We start from the raw sequence: 14,295 nt of genomic DNA, 5'->3' as shown, positions 1-14,295 counted from the left end.
TGGTGATTTTTCTCTGTCTCCCATTGATCTGCAAACAGCATAGCTTTTTCCAGCTTTCTGTCAGGTGGTCTACATGGAGGAGGTTCTCAGCTCAGCTCCAGCAGGATTTCTCAGTGGCCTTGCAGTTCAAGTATGTGGAGTCTTCAGCAATAGGGTCTTACCATCTATTCCTGATGGGAAACCAATGGCCTCAGCAATGGCCTGTAATGTTTTGGAGGGTATCAGGGACTTCCCTGGCCAACAACTCACTGAAAGGTATCTCATCCCTGGCACTGAAAATTTTCTAGTAACAATCTATGACTCATGTGTGTTCAATTGTCAAAAAAATTAGGTTTCCATGTGACTTATTTATATCCTTTTAGATTTTTTTTTTGTTTTTTTTTGTTTTTTTGAGATAGGGTCTCACTCTAGCCCAGGCTGACCTGGAATTCACTATGTAGTCTCAGGGTGGCCTCGAACTCATGGCGATCCACCTACCTCTGCCTCCCAAGTGCTGGGATTAAAGGTGTGCACCACCATGCCCAGTCCTTTTAGATTTTAGTTTTTGTTTCTTTTTCCTTTTAGATTTTGATTAGCCCTCCCCCCACCTTTCCTTTACTCAATCTCTTCCCCTGACCTCACTTAGACCTTTTCAGCCTCATTAATCTGTTCTTCTACTTACATATATACAATACCATCCTATTAAGTTCCCCCCTCCCTCCTTTTTTATTCCCTTTTTATCTCCTTTCTAGCTTACTAGCCTATGCTACTGAGTTTTCTTCCTACTCACACAGAAGCCCAGTCATTTGTAGCTAGGATCCACATATGAGAGAGAACATGCGATGTTTGGCTTTCTGGGCCCGGGTTACCTCACTCAGTATAATTCTTTCCAGATCTATTCATTTTCCTGCAAATTTCATAGCTTCATTTCTCCCAATTCTCATCTCTCAACACATCCAGAAATTTATAATGCACTTAACATGTTAAGATCTGAAAAGTTCTACCATGAGAAATGTTGAACAACAACAACAACAAAAACCTAGGCCAGCTAGGCATGGTGGCGCACACCTTTAATCCCAGTACTTGGGAGGCAGAGGTAGGAGGATTGCTATGAGTTAGAGGCCACCCTGAGACTACATAGTGAATTCCAGGTCAGCCTGGACCAGAGTGAAACCCCACCTTGAAAAACTAAAAAAAAATCTAGGCCAGGCACAACCACGCCAAGCTTTACTTTTAAAAAAGAATTTTTTTTTTTTTTTTTTTTTTTACTGATGAGTATAGTGAAAATGTAGAAAATAGCATAAAACAATGTTGTATAGCCAGGCACACATGGATAATTCCTCAGTAGTTAGTCGCTTGCAAAACCTGCAGCCTGAGTTCGATTCTCCAGTACCCACAAAAGGCCAGACACAGAGTGATGCAAGTGTCTGGAGGTCACTTGTAGCAGCCAGTGGCCTTCATGTGCCCATTCTCTCCCTCTCTCTCTCTGTCTTAGACAGTCTCACATTGTTGGGATGAACTTCCAAACCAGGCACAGTTATGGCAGGAAGGGATTTATTGCAGCTTACAGACTGAGGAGAAGTTCCATAATGGCACAAGAACTGGCCCCTTCCACAGGTCCACGCAGGGAGAAAAGCAACCTCCAGCAGCACAAGCAAACACATTTCAGGAACCCAGGCAGAGCACAAGCACTTTGTGTATCTTTAGCTGGAAATTCCAGATCTGCCCCTAAGCACCTTAGGGCTGGACCTAGATGTACCCACGATGAGACCAAGTTACACACTTGAATAAAATTCCTGAATCTTTTGGGGGACACCCGTTTAAGCTACCACATTCTGCCCCTGGCCCCCAATAGATTCATAACCATCTGACATTGTATATTGTGCTTTGTCCTGGAATAGGAATACACATGGAGTTGTTATAGGAGTGCACATATACTTTACATAGTCAAGACTTGGTAATCAGAGGAAGGAGTCTTGGAAGCATCTTTCTCTTCCTTTACATGTACAATGAATGTGTGGAATGCACATGCATTCAGATGACCATATTAGCGCTTTCTGTGGTCAAGACACTTATTTAGCTCTTGAGATCAAAGATGAAACTCTAGGAACCGCAGAGAGAATATGAATTACTTTTACAGCATAATAGCAGTACCATTTCTTTTCTGTTATGTTGGATCTGGCTTACTTTCACTCATTCACTAATTGAAGGGTATTGTGCCATTTAAAATAGGAAATTAAGTTTTGATATCTTCTATTTGGTTTTGGAGTGTTTTATATGATGGATGATGGAAGGTGGGTTTTCTTATGTATTACATTGACAAAATTTAGTGTGTTAGGCTTTGAGGACACAATCTGTAAGATACTGGCAGAAATGTAGTGAAAAGGGCTGGAGAGATGGCCTAGTGGTTAAGGCACTTACGTACAAAGCCAAAGGACCCAGGTTCAATTCCCCAGGACCCACCTAAGTCAGATACACAAGGTGGCACATGTGTCTGGAGTTCATTTGCACTGGCTGGAGGCCCTGGTATGTCCATTCTCTTTTTCCCTGTCTCTTTCTTTCTGTCTCTCAAATAAATAAATAAAAATAAAATATTTTTAAAAATGTAAGCTGGGCGTGGTGGTGCACACCTTTAATCCCAGCACTCAGGAAGCAGAGGTAGGAGGATCGCTGTGAGTTCAAGGCAACCCTGAGTGGTCCATCAGTCAAGATAGACTTCGATGAGTTGTCAATAAAGAAGGCGTAGAAGGGCGGGAGAGCTGGCTTAGCGGTCAAGCGCTTGACTGTGAAGCCTAAGGACCCTGGTTCAAGGCTCGATTTCCCAGGACCCACTTTAGCCAGATGCACAAGGGGGCACATGCGTCTGGAGTTTGTTTGCAGTGGCTGGAGGCCCTGGTGCACCCGTTCTCTCTCTCTCTCTATCACTCTTAAATAAATAAATAAAAGTAACTTAAAAACAAAAAGAAGGCGTAGAAAAGAAATGCTGAAGAGAATGTTGGTAACCTTGACATCTAGGGGTCAGAAAGAAGTAAAAATGCGGGAAAGGTGTGTATTTGGAGAGACCAGTTAGCATCTGATTCCACAAATGTTTGGAGGACGTTTCCAGGGATCACTGGGCACAGGCCATGGGCCTCAGCAGATGCCACCTGAGAGGGAAGAGTTGTTACTGTCCTCAGGAGAGGGAGGTCACTGGCACGCGGGGGAGGCTGGGTTCTTGGAGCAGCTAGCTCAGTTACTGATTTATTTTTGAGGGGTCATAATTGAGATGCGGTAATGTAGCAAGGTGAGTATGGGATGATCTAGTGGAGGGAGATTGAAGTTGCATAAGGGAAGGAAAGAAAAGATGACTGGCGTTAGAGCCGGATGCAAGCGTTATATTTCAGGAGCAGGAAGAAATGGCAGAACTTTTGCCCTGGGAGCTCTTACAGACCTCCAGTCCAATCGCTGCATCGCCCCTGCTCACCTTTAGGTGGGTCCCCCTTTACCGGTCCTGGTTGGAGGGGAGGGCCTTTCCCAGTACCGCATGGCCAGAGACAGGTGTGCGGGCGGGCTGGCGGGGCGGGACCAACCCGGGAGGCCACACCCTGAAACTACCTGCGCGGAAAGGAAGAATGAGAGCGAGAGCCGCGGCCGCCAGCTGGGCGCGCTGGGCCTGCCCCGGAACTCGGCCCGCCCCTTGCCCCGCGCCCCGCGTCCCCTGCACCCCTCGCGCCCCCGGGGCCATGGGAGCCAGCTGCCCGCCGGGACCACACCTTTGAGACCCACGATCGGGTCACCGAGACCATGAGGAACGATCGGACCCGCACGGCCGGAGGGGGCCCGCAGGACTTCGGCGCGGGACTCAAGTACAGCTCGCGGCTGGAGGTGGGCGAGGGGCTGCGGGCCGCTGGGCGGGCGCGGGCGCGGGGGACGCGGTCCGTGCGCGCTCGGGCTCGGCTCCGCGCTGGCCCGTGGCCCGTCGGTGGCCCGGGGCCGGGCGCACAGGTGAACTTTCCTGTTTGGCGGGTGCCTGGCCTCTGGCGGCCAGAGCTTCGGTGCCAGGTCCCGCCTCCAGCCCGCGCGGTTTCTTCCCTGGCTGAGAAGAGGGCTTCGGTGGGGGCGCGCCATTACTTCGGGTGGTTACTGTTCAGAGAGGGGCCATTTGGGCGGCGGAGAGGAGGTGGCCGGTGATGGGGACCTATCTGTCCTTTGTCTCTTCTTCCTCCTCAAAAAGGAACCTTTGGCGGGCCAACGGAGAGCAGAGCCTTGACTACACCGAGCGTGGGGCCAAGGGTCTCCAGGGTGGGTTTTGCCTGGACTTATCCAAGGCAGTGATGGTCCTTGGCAAGGTGACTGGGCAGGGGTGTGGGAGCCTGTGTCCTGAGCCTTTTTGGAAGACATGAAGCAAGAAGCTTTTCCTTGGCGGAAGAACCAGGAGAGATCTCTTGCAAGATCTCAAAAGCGTTATTACACTTTACTGGACGGAGTGGGGGAGGGTGTGTTAGTCACTTAGTGAAGGACACACCTGCATGGGCAGTGCCCAGATGGGACAAGCAGTTAAGCTCTACCCTCTGTCCAGCGAGACTGCAGGTTCCTCAACGACAGTCAAGGGGAGGGTTCCTGGAGTCTGGCTCTCGGTCTGGTCTGATTTTCAAGCAGTCTCTACTTAAGGAACTTGCGGAAGCCCAGATTCTGGGGCAGTGGTGGGCGCCCCTGCCGCACACAGTCGCAGAGCCTAGGCGCCGCTTTCTTTCCACTCCCAAATGCTGGAGCTACTGGCTGCGTTTCTTTATGTCCTGCTGCTATCCACCCTTCTCTTTCTGTAATTGGGGTGTTTGTGAGTTCCTTATAATTGCCTGCTTGAAGTACTTGCTCCTGCCTCCTCAGCAGACACTGGTGTTTGTTTTTTGTGTGTCTGTTTTTCTTCCCTCCATCGAGTTTGCCCTTTCTGGAATTCCAGCTGACACTGGCACGTGGGTCCTCGGAGCCCAGTTTTCTGTCAGGGTCACCTCTGTCATGGGAGCCAGGCTGGGGCACACCACTATCTGGCTCCTGGGCTCCTGCTAACTCTCTTACCCTTCCCTTTCTTTCCTCCTTGGTCCACTCCTCTTTTCTCCTCTTCTGTGACACACGCTCATTCTCCACAGCATTGGTTGCTCCCTTCCACTTCACTTCAGCCCATGTGTGGCACACTCTCTCTGGCCAACTGCTGTGAACCAATTCTTTATGAGTCCTTGGCCTGGCACTGCTGAAGGGGGATCTGAGAGACAACATGATGTGGTAGATTCCTGTCAGTCTTGGGGTCTTGCAAAGAAATGGGCACAAAGTTTGACATGGAGCAGTGTGCCCACAGCTTACTTCAGGGATGTCTTTGTATATTCCTCTCACCCCAGGCCAGAGTGATGCTCCCTGGCATCGCCCAGCAGGGTCGTGCTTGGCCCCAGGAGGACCATTGCTTTGCACTTCTTTCCTCACTGTTTCCGTTCCTGCACTCCTGTGGGGGCACTTGAGAACTGGGAAGCCTGCCTCACTGTGCGGCTACATGCCTGCCGTGTATTCGGTGGTGACTATGAAGCACTTTGACATATATGCTCAGTCATAATTTCCTTAGGCAAGATTCAGTGTCCCTTTGCCATAGTGAGGCATGATGGGAATTCACATGCTGTGGGTTAAAATTGGGTGTCTGAGAGCTAGGGTGTACAACCCTGACTAGTTAGAGTCACCTGTTAATTGGTCAAATATTAACCCATTCATTCTCTCATTTGCAAAACAGGTATTGACTAAGTACTCCCTGACTGAGCACGTGCTGGTACTAGGAAATCACAGTGAGAAAGATCTGAGTCACAGTACCTATCTTCAAGGCCCCCCTGTGTAGTATGGGATACATGGAGTTACATTTGGTGGTGTGAATTTGGAATTCTAGAGTAGCCTAGTTTGGGCACTTAGGGCATCTGTTTAACCATGGCAAGAAGTGCCAGGGCAGGCAAATTGAACTGACCACGGTCGTGTCAGCTGATCTGTTACCCAATCTGTGAGCCTCAGTTTTTCAGTTATAAAAAGGGAGCATCTGGAGATTCATAGCTTCATTTAGGAGTCTGGTAAACAGTCTGAGGAAACACCACCACCTGACTGCTGCATCTGAGCCATAAGATTAGCCAGTGGGGATCATCACTCGCTGGGTATGCTCATGGACTGTAGGAGGAGGAGGCCCCCCGCCCCCCACATCTGCCTCTGATTCTCAGAATGCTGTGGTCTTCCACTTTCCTTGAAATCTCTTCCTTCTCTGGTCTGTGGTTCTGTTCACAGTGTGCTCTGGGAACAGTAAGGACAACGAGACAGGGTTCCAAGGGAGCTTGGCTCTCAAAGATGTGGCTCCTGGTGTTGTGCTCAGGACTGCTGAAGCATCCAGAGCACTAACAGTCATTGCTAGTACTTAGAGCACAGCTCTGTATACCCTCCTAGAGGTCAGCGCAGTAAGTACTCCCCACATGTGAGGAGAATTGCTTCCATCCTACAGCCACACACTGCTTCACAGTAGAAATAGGTTCTGAGAACGTTGCTATTAGGTGATCTAGTCAATGTGGGAACATATCAGAGTATACTTCCACAGACATGGTGTAGCCCATCACATTTGGGCTGTGGTATATACTGTTGTGTGTGGGGCTCCTTGTTGACTAAAGTGTTTTGTTGTGCATGACTATTGACTATATTATATAACCTGTGTACATCCTCCTGTGTACTTTTAAGTTATCTCTGGAATACTTATATCTAATGCAATGTAAATGTTTTGGATTGTTTAGGGAATAATGATAAAACATCTTGTATCTGTTTACAGTTTTTTTTGTTTGTTTTGGCATTTTAAGGTAGGGTCTCACTGTAGTGCAGGCTTACCTAAAATTCACTTGGTAGTCCTAGGCTGGCTTTGAACTCATGGCGATCCTTCTACCTCTGCTTCCCAAGTGCTGGGATTAAAAACAGGTACCACCATACTCAGCCACAGATAGAATTTAAGGTGCTTGCCTGCAAAGCCTAAGTACCCCAGTTTGATTCCCCAGTTCCCACATAAGCCAGATGCATAAGGTGATGCATGCATTTTGGGTTCATTTGCAGTGGCTGGAGACCCTGGTGTGGCTATTCCCTCTTAGTCTATCTGCCTCTTTCTGTCTCTCAAATAAATAAAAATAGGCCTGGAGAGATGGCTTAGTGGTTAAGCACTTGCCTGTGAAGCCTAAGGACCCTGGTTCAAGGCTTTATTCTCTAGGACCTATGTAAGCCAGATGCACAAGGGGGCACATGCGTCTGGAGTTTGTTTGCAGTGGCTGGAGGCCCTGGCGCACCCATTCTCTCTCTTTCTCTTTCTCTTTCTCTTTCTCTTTCTCTTTCTCTTTCTCTTTCTCTTTCTCTTTCTCTTTCTCTTTCTCTTTCTCTTTCTCTTTCTCTTTCTCTTTCTCTTTCTCTTTCTCTCCCTCTCTCTCTCTCTCTCTCTCTCTCTCTCTCTCTCTCTCTCTCTCTCTCTCTCTCTCCCTCCCTCTCCCTCTCCCTCTCCCTCTCCCTTTTCCTCTCTCTCTCTCTCTCTCTCTCTCTCTGCCTTTTCCCTTCTCTGTCTGTCTTTCTCTAATAAATAAATGAAAATAAACAAAATTTTAAAAATAGGGCTGGAGAGATGGCTTAGCGGTTAAGTGCTTGCCTGTGAAGCCTAAGGATCCTGGTTCGAGGCTCTATTCTCCAGGACCCACATCAGCCAGATGCACAAGGGGGCACACGCGTCTGGAGTTCATTTGCAGAGGCTGGAAGCCCTGGCTCGCCCATTCTCTCTCTCTCTCTCTCTCTGTCTGTCACTCTCAAATAAATAAAGAAAAAAAAATAAATAAAAATAAAAAATAAGCCGGGCGTGGTAGTGCACGCCTTTAATTCCAGCACTATCTTACCTCTGCTCATGCCACTGTTTCCCCTGCCATCATGGAGCTTCCCCTCAAGTCTGTAAGTCAAAGTAAACTTTTTTTTTCCCCCACAAGCTGCTCTTGGTTGGGTGTTTTCTGCCAGCAATGCAAACCTGACTGCCATAGGGACCATTGCAGAATAGGTGGCAAAAAGAATGTAAGACAAGTCAGGTGTGGTGGCACTTGCCTTTAATCCCAGCACTTGGGAGGCAGAGGTAGGAGGATCTCCTTGAGTTCGACGCCACCCTGAGACTACATAATGAATTCCAGGTCAGCCTGGACTAGAGTGAAACCCTACCTTGAAAAACCAAAATAAAATAAAATAAGCCAGGTGTAGTGGCACTGTGGGAGGCAGATGTAGGAGGGTTGATGTGAGTTCGAGGCCAGCCTGTGGCTAGATAGTGAATTCCAGGTCAGTCTGGCATAGTGTGAGGCCCTACCTCAAAAACATAACAAAATTAAATTAAATTAAATTAAAATATATTTATTTATTTGAAAGAGATTGAGAAAGAATATGGGTGTTCCAGGTTCTCTTGAAGCTGCAAAGGAGCTTCAGACACATGTGCCACTTTGTGCATCTTTAGAAACAAACCCTGGGCTACCAGGATTTGCAAGCAATTGCCTTTAAGAACTCAGCCATCTCTCTAGCCCCAGATGCAGGTTTTTAAATTTTTTATTTTTTTAATTTTTACTTATTTATTTGAGAGAGAGAAAAGAGGTAGATGAGAGAGAGAGAGAACGAGAATGGGCATGCCAGGGCCTCTAGCCACTGCAAACAAACTTCAGATGCATATGCCACCTTATGTATTTGGCTTATGTGGGTTCTGGGGAATCAAAATGGGGTACTTAGGCTTTGCAGACAAGCACCTTAACCACTAAACCATATCTCCAGCCCTTTTTTTTTTTTTCTTTTTAAAGGTTTAGCGGCTCTTTTTTTTTTTTTTTTTTTTTTTTTTAGATTTAGATAAGAAAGTGCAGAGAGCTCTTGCCATGTGGAGGGCAGGAGGGGGGGTCTGAGATAGGGGAGCTTACCAGACCCTGGCAGTTCAAGAGATAGCCCTTTATTTATTTAGTTAGTATTTTGAAATAGGGTCTCACTCCAACCCAGGCTGGCCTGGAACTCACAGTGCTCCTCCTACCTCTGCCTCCCAAGCGCTGGTACTAAAAGCTTATACCACCATGCCTGGCTGCAGTTTTTATAATTCTTTACTCCTATTTGTTACTATTTTTGCAGGACTGAAGATCAAATGTAAGACCTCCTGCATCCTAGGCAACTGCTGTGCCGCTGAGCAGTACCTCAGTCCATTTTATCCACTTTATAAAAAAAAAAAACAAAACACATTATTTATTTGAGAGGCAGAGAGAGAAAGGAGAAACAGAGAATGGATATGCCAGGGCCTCCTGCTGCTGCAAACGAACTTCACTTAGTCCATCTGGCCTTACACGGGTACTGGGAAATTGAACCTGTGCTACTAGGCCTTACAAGCACGCACCTTTAACCACTGAATCATCTCTCCAGCCTTGTTAACTACTTTTCTAGAAGCAAGTTCCTACTAAAAATTCTGTTCTATTTGCTTATACTTCTTAATTCAACTATTCTATGTGGGCTTTCTGATATATCAGGATTTTCTCCAGAATTTTAATGATTGTTATCTAAGTATCCAATACCTCAGATCCCTTGTCTCTGTGTGCTCCTCACTGAGCATGCTGATGTGGTGGTGGTCATGATGGTGATAGAGAGAAGGTGGAGAAGAGCATAAGAATCAGTTCTGTCCTTCACTAAATATGCATGCCTTAGTCTACTATCTCTCCCCCGCCCTTTTTTGGTTTTGTAATCATAAAGGCTTTTGTTTTAAGAGAATGTATATAATTAATAGCAAATTGTTTCAATACCTGTACAGGGATACTTTCACCCATTTTTTAAATTCCAGTTAGTTATCTGAGCTGGCCAAATTTTCTCTGCATATATATTATCCTAGCTCACACTGACCTGGAATTCATTATGTAGTGTCAGGGTGGCCTTGAACTCACAGCGTTCCTCCTACCTCTGCCTTCCAAGTGCTGGACTTAAAGGCATGTGCCACTATGCCCGGCTTAGTCTATCTCACTCCCCACGCATCAACATGGAATAAAAAATGGTTAGTTTACAGATGAAAACTGTGAGGTTCAAAGGCCTTGTATAAACTGCCGAAAGGCCCTAAGAGTTAGAGCATGACTCTAAACCTTGATCTGTGTGACTTCAAAGCTGACAAGCTTAACCACAATGCCCTTTTAAATTTGTATTCCAAAGATGGTTGTGATTGACGCATATCCCCAGCAAATCCCAGAACACATCATTAGAGAATTGTGAGCACATAAAAAAAGAAATAGTGATCACCAGGCGCCAACACAAGTGCACCCAAGTCACCTGCCTGCAAACTGGTCTGGTTTTCCTTTTGATGAGCTGACTTAGCTCGAGACCAGGAGCACAGCAGGAGAAATGACAGCAGCAGATCTGTCCACAAAATATACTTATTGGGCATATAATTCAAAATCATGGTGCACATTTTAAACTGACCCCACCCACTCAAGCTGACAGATCAGATTGTTTCCATTTCTTATGCTCCATTCCACCCTCCCCTCTATGTGTGCATTGTCTAGTGTGTTGTACACGAGCCATTTGTCTTCTGGAGAGAACATACTGGCCTCTTGTCTGCTGGGCACCATAGAGGACCTGGGGCTGGGGGTGCTGAGATCTGGAAGGTCTGTCAGTGACTGACGGTCTGTGTTTTAGTGGATCTCTGTGGGTGGTAGCGCCATGGCTGCCCTCACTTCCTCTCATTTTGGTGGCATTTTCTGTATTTATTTTATTTTATTTTCTTGAGACAGGGTCTCACTCTTTAGATCAGGCTGTTCTGAACTATTCTCACTATATAACCCAGGCTTGGCTTTCCACCTTATGGAGATCCATCTTCCTCAGCCTCCCAAGTGCAACCACGCCTGGCCATTTCTTTAGTGACAGTTCAGATGGGGACTTGGAACATTTGCCTGTTGGCTTTGTGGATGGCACTGAGCTGGTAGGGAAAGGCTGATACCTCGGGAGCTCCAATTATGAGTCAGAAGGAGCTGGACAGCCGGCTTGATAGGCTGCTGCACCAGAACGTGTCCAGCCAGGTTCCGAGGAAAAGCTGCCCCCACACACCATGCTCAGAGGCGGCAACAGAAACCAGCTGCTCCAGTGCTCACGGTGAGGAACTCAGCCGAGCGCAGCCGGGACTTTCAGCGATTTGACCAAAGGCCAGGTGTGTCATGTGGCTACTCCAAACTAAAGTAAGTGTTTTTCTTTTTCCCCCACTAGATGTTTATTTGCATATACTCTTAAAAATTATTAATGAAGCTGGGTGTGGTGGTGCACGCCTTTAATACCAGCACTCAGGAAGCAGAGGTAGGAGGATCACCATGAGTTCGAGGCCACCCTGAGACTATAGAGTGAATTCCAGGCCAGCCTGGGCTAGAGCAAGACCCTACCTCAAAAGAAACAAAAAATATTAATAAAAGGCTAATGTATATACGCAGAGAAACTTTGGCCAGCCCAGATAACCAGCTAGAATTTTAAAATTGGGTGAAAGTACCCATGTAGAGGTATTGAAATAATTTGCTATTGTTTACACACGCCCTCTTAAAAAAAAAGGCTTTATGATTACAAAAGTGAGGGGGAATTGTTTGACAAGTTAGATGGAGAAAGATGCAGATTAGAGGTTCACCTGTGGCTCCAGGAGGTGATGGAAGCTGGAAGATGGAAGATGGAAGTGGGGTTTAGAGGGCAGTCTTTTGGTCACCTCAAAGAGGAATTTGTGGTGATAGCCTCTTTCATTTTTTGTTTTCTTGTGGACTTGCCATGGACTGAGTGGTTTTGCCATATGCTACTACCATGAGGTCCCAGTACAAGCCTAAACCAATGGGACCAAAACTGTGAGTCACAGTAAAACTTTCCTCTATATAAGTTGATTATCCAACAGAAAGCTGACTAACACAAAGAGTTGGATATTCATTGGCCCCCAGGTTTTTTATGCAGATACTATTGTCTATATAGATAGTAACTTATCTGGATACACACATTCTTCCCCAAATGGAATCATAATGTAATTCCATTCTGCTGGCAAAGATATGATTGTCATAAATTACTTGAACCATTACGTATTTTTTTTGTTAATTTTTTTCCATTTATTTTTATTTATTTATTTATTTATTTATTGTTTTTTTTTTTTGATATTTTGAGGTAGGGTCTCACTCTAGCTCAGGCTGACCTGGAATTCACTATATAGTCTCAGGGTAGCCTCGAACTCATGGCAGTCCTCTTACCTCTGCCTCCCAAGTGCTGGGATTAAAGGCATGCACCACCATGCCTGGCTTTCACCACTTTTTGTTTCTGGCTTATGTGTTATCTTGGGAGTTGAACCCAGGCTAGCAGGCTTTACAAGTGCTTTTAACCTCTGAGCCATCTTCCTAGCCTCCAGATATTACAAACATTACATCCACCTTAATTCCTGCTGGGGTTGTAGAGCCCCTCTTCCCTCCTGCATCATGTTGAGAAACTGGGAATAGTTTTGTCCTGGTGAGGTCTCTGAAGGAGACACCTGATGGATTGCAAAGAGTCAGGAGTAGCCTTATGCATTTGACTCTCCATATCTGTTCTGTGCCTGTGGGTCCAACCAACCACAGATTGAAAATATTTGGAAAAAATAGGTATGGTGGCACACGCCTTTAACCCCAGCACTTGGGGGGCAGAGGTAGGAGGATCGCTGTGAGTTCGAGGCCACCCTGAGACTACATAGTGAATTCCAGGTCAGCCTGGGCTAGAGTGAGACCCTACTTTGAAAAACCAAAAAACAAACAAACAAAAAAAACCCAGGACTTTGCATGGGTACTATGTAAAATATATGTTTATATAAAACTACTCCATTTCATGTAAATTACCTGACTTGAGTACCCACAGGTTTTGGCATCCAGAAGCATTCTGAACCAGTTTTCTATGGATATGGATGCATTACTATACTTCTTGTCTTTTGTTTCAGTGGGTCTTAGATTTTTCCACGTTTATTACCTTCTCTTTGAAAAAACATTGTACTGCTACCTAAGCTTCACCAAGTGGCTATGCCAAGCTGCTTGATTACTTGTGTGTGCTACTTGAGTGCGCTATTGGAGGAGTAATGGAAAGGCAGCAATCAGGATGAAGTTGTAACTGACTGGTGGCCCTGTGGAAGCCACTGGGTCAGGCCTTTTATGGGTCATGCTTTTGAGTTTAGATCATGTTCACCAGAATGTGAGTAATGGCGAAGTTGAGCCAGATGACCCAGGGTTTAAGAAACAATTCTGTTAGAGTGATCAGAGGAATTGAGCATGGTTAGCCAGAGAAAATTGCAAGAGGGCTAATGAGCACCAACAGGTATTTCCAGCATTGTCCTTGAGCAGGAGAAATTAGACTGGTTCTGTTGCAGTGCTCATTAGTGCAGGGGCCACTGCAAAGCCCATCACATGTGGAGGAAGAACTTGCTGATCTGGGTGCTTGATGAGAACACTCTGTCCTCTTGAAAGGATGGAAGGGAGATGCTCACTCCAATCTGTCCAGCTCTAAGAATGAGGCTCCAGTGGTTTGGTCTTGTCTTAGGACATTTACCACCTGAGATTCTGGTCTGCAATTGTGGACCCAGAGGCAGGGGCCTGCTTTCCTGCTTGTGAATTTAGGAAGCCACAGAACCGGCATTTCAGAATCTAGTTAATTCTTGTAGGTGGTTTTTTTTGTTGTTGTTATTTGTGAAGATCCTTAGGTCACCCACGGCAGAAAGAAAAAATTATGATGTTCCTAAATCATTAGAAAACAATGTGATTGTTCTATTGATAAATGCAATGCTTCAAGTGATTCCCTAGGGAGCTTACTGTAAGGAAAAACAGATTCTAAATTCAACCTATTATATGATATGTTTATATACTGTTATTTTTTTCATTTATTAGTTTTTGTATGAGTGTGTGGTGTGTGCACACATCTTTTTTTTTTCTTCGAGGCAGAGTTTCACTCTAGCCTAGGCTGACCTGGAATTTACTATGTAGTCTCAGGGTGGCCTTGAACTCATGGCGATCCTCCTACCTCTGCCTCCCAAGTTCTGGCTATTAAAGGTGTATGCCACCACAGCCAGTGCCACTGTAGATTTTGAGCCTGTGGCTTGCTTGTTTTCTTTCCAAGCGCAGAAGGGTAGTATTGGGAACAAAATGAAAAACAACAAACATTTCAGTTGATTGACCTAGGAAGATAGAAATGACTAGTCCAGGCCTGGAGAGATGGGTTAGCTGGGATCTGAACTCGGGTCCTCACACTTGCTCTGCAGACACTTTATCTACTGAGCCATCTTAGCCTCTTAGC

At 46.0% G+C, this 14,295-nt stretch overlaps 1 protein-coding gene across 1 annotated transcript in view; it reads left to right on the top strand.

Moving 5' to 3' along the window:
* Positions 1-3,673: 3,673 nt before the first annotated feature.
* Positions 3,674-14,295, top strand: part of St14 (ST14 transmembrane serine protease matriptase) — a 51,841-nt gene continuing 41,219 nt past the window's right edge. Inside the window, exon 1 of the mRNA XM_045144847.1 lies at positions 3,674-3,843. Within this exon, the coding sequence (XP_045000782.1) occupies positions 3,763-3,843 (81 nt within the window). The 5' untranslated portion in view covers positions 3,674-3,762. The remainder of the gene's footprint in view (positions 3,844-14,295) is intronic.

The sequence above is a fragment of the Jaculus jaculus genome, chromosome 3 (assembly GCF_020740685.1).
Source record: "Jaculus jaculus isolate mJacJac1 chromosome 3, mJacJac1.mat.Y.cur, whole genome shotgun sequence".
NCBI classification, from domain to species: Eukaryota; Metazoa; Chordata; class Mammalia; order Rodentia; family Dipodidae; genus Jaculus; species Jaculus jaculus.
Note: the sequence above shows the minus strand (reverse complement) of the source record. Positions and strands in the feature narration are given on the sequence as shown.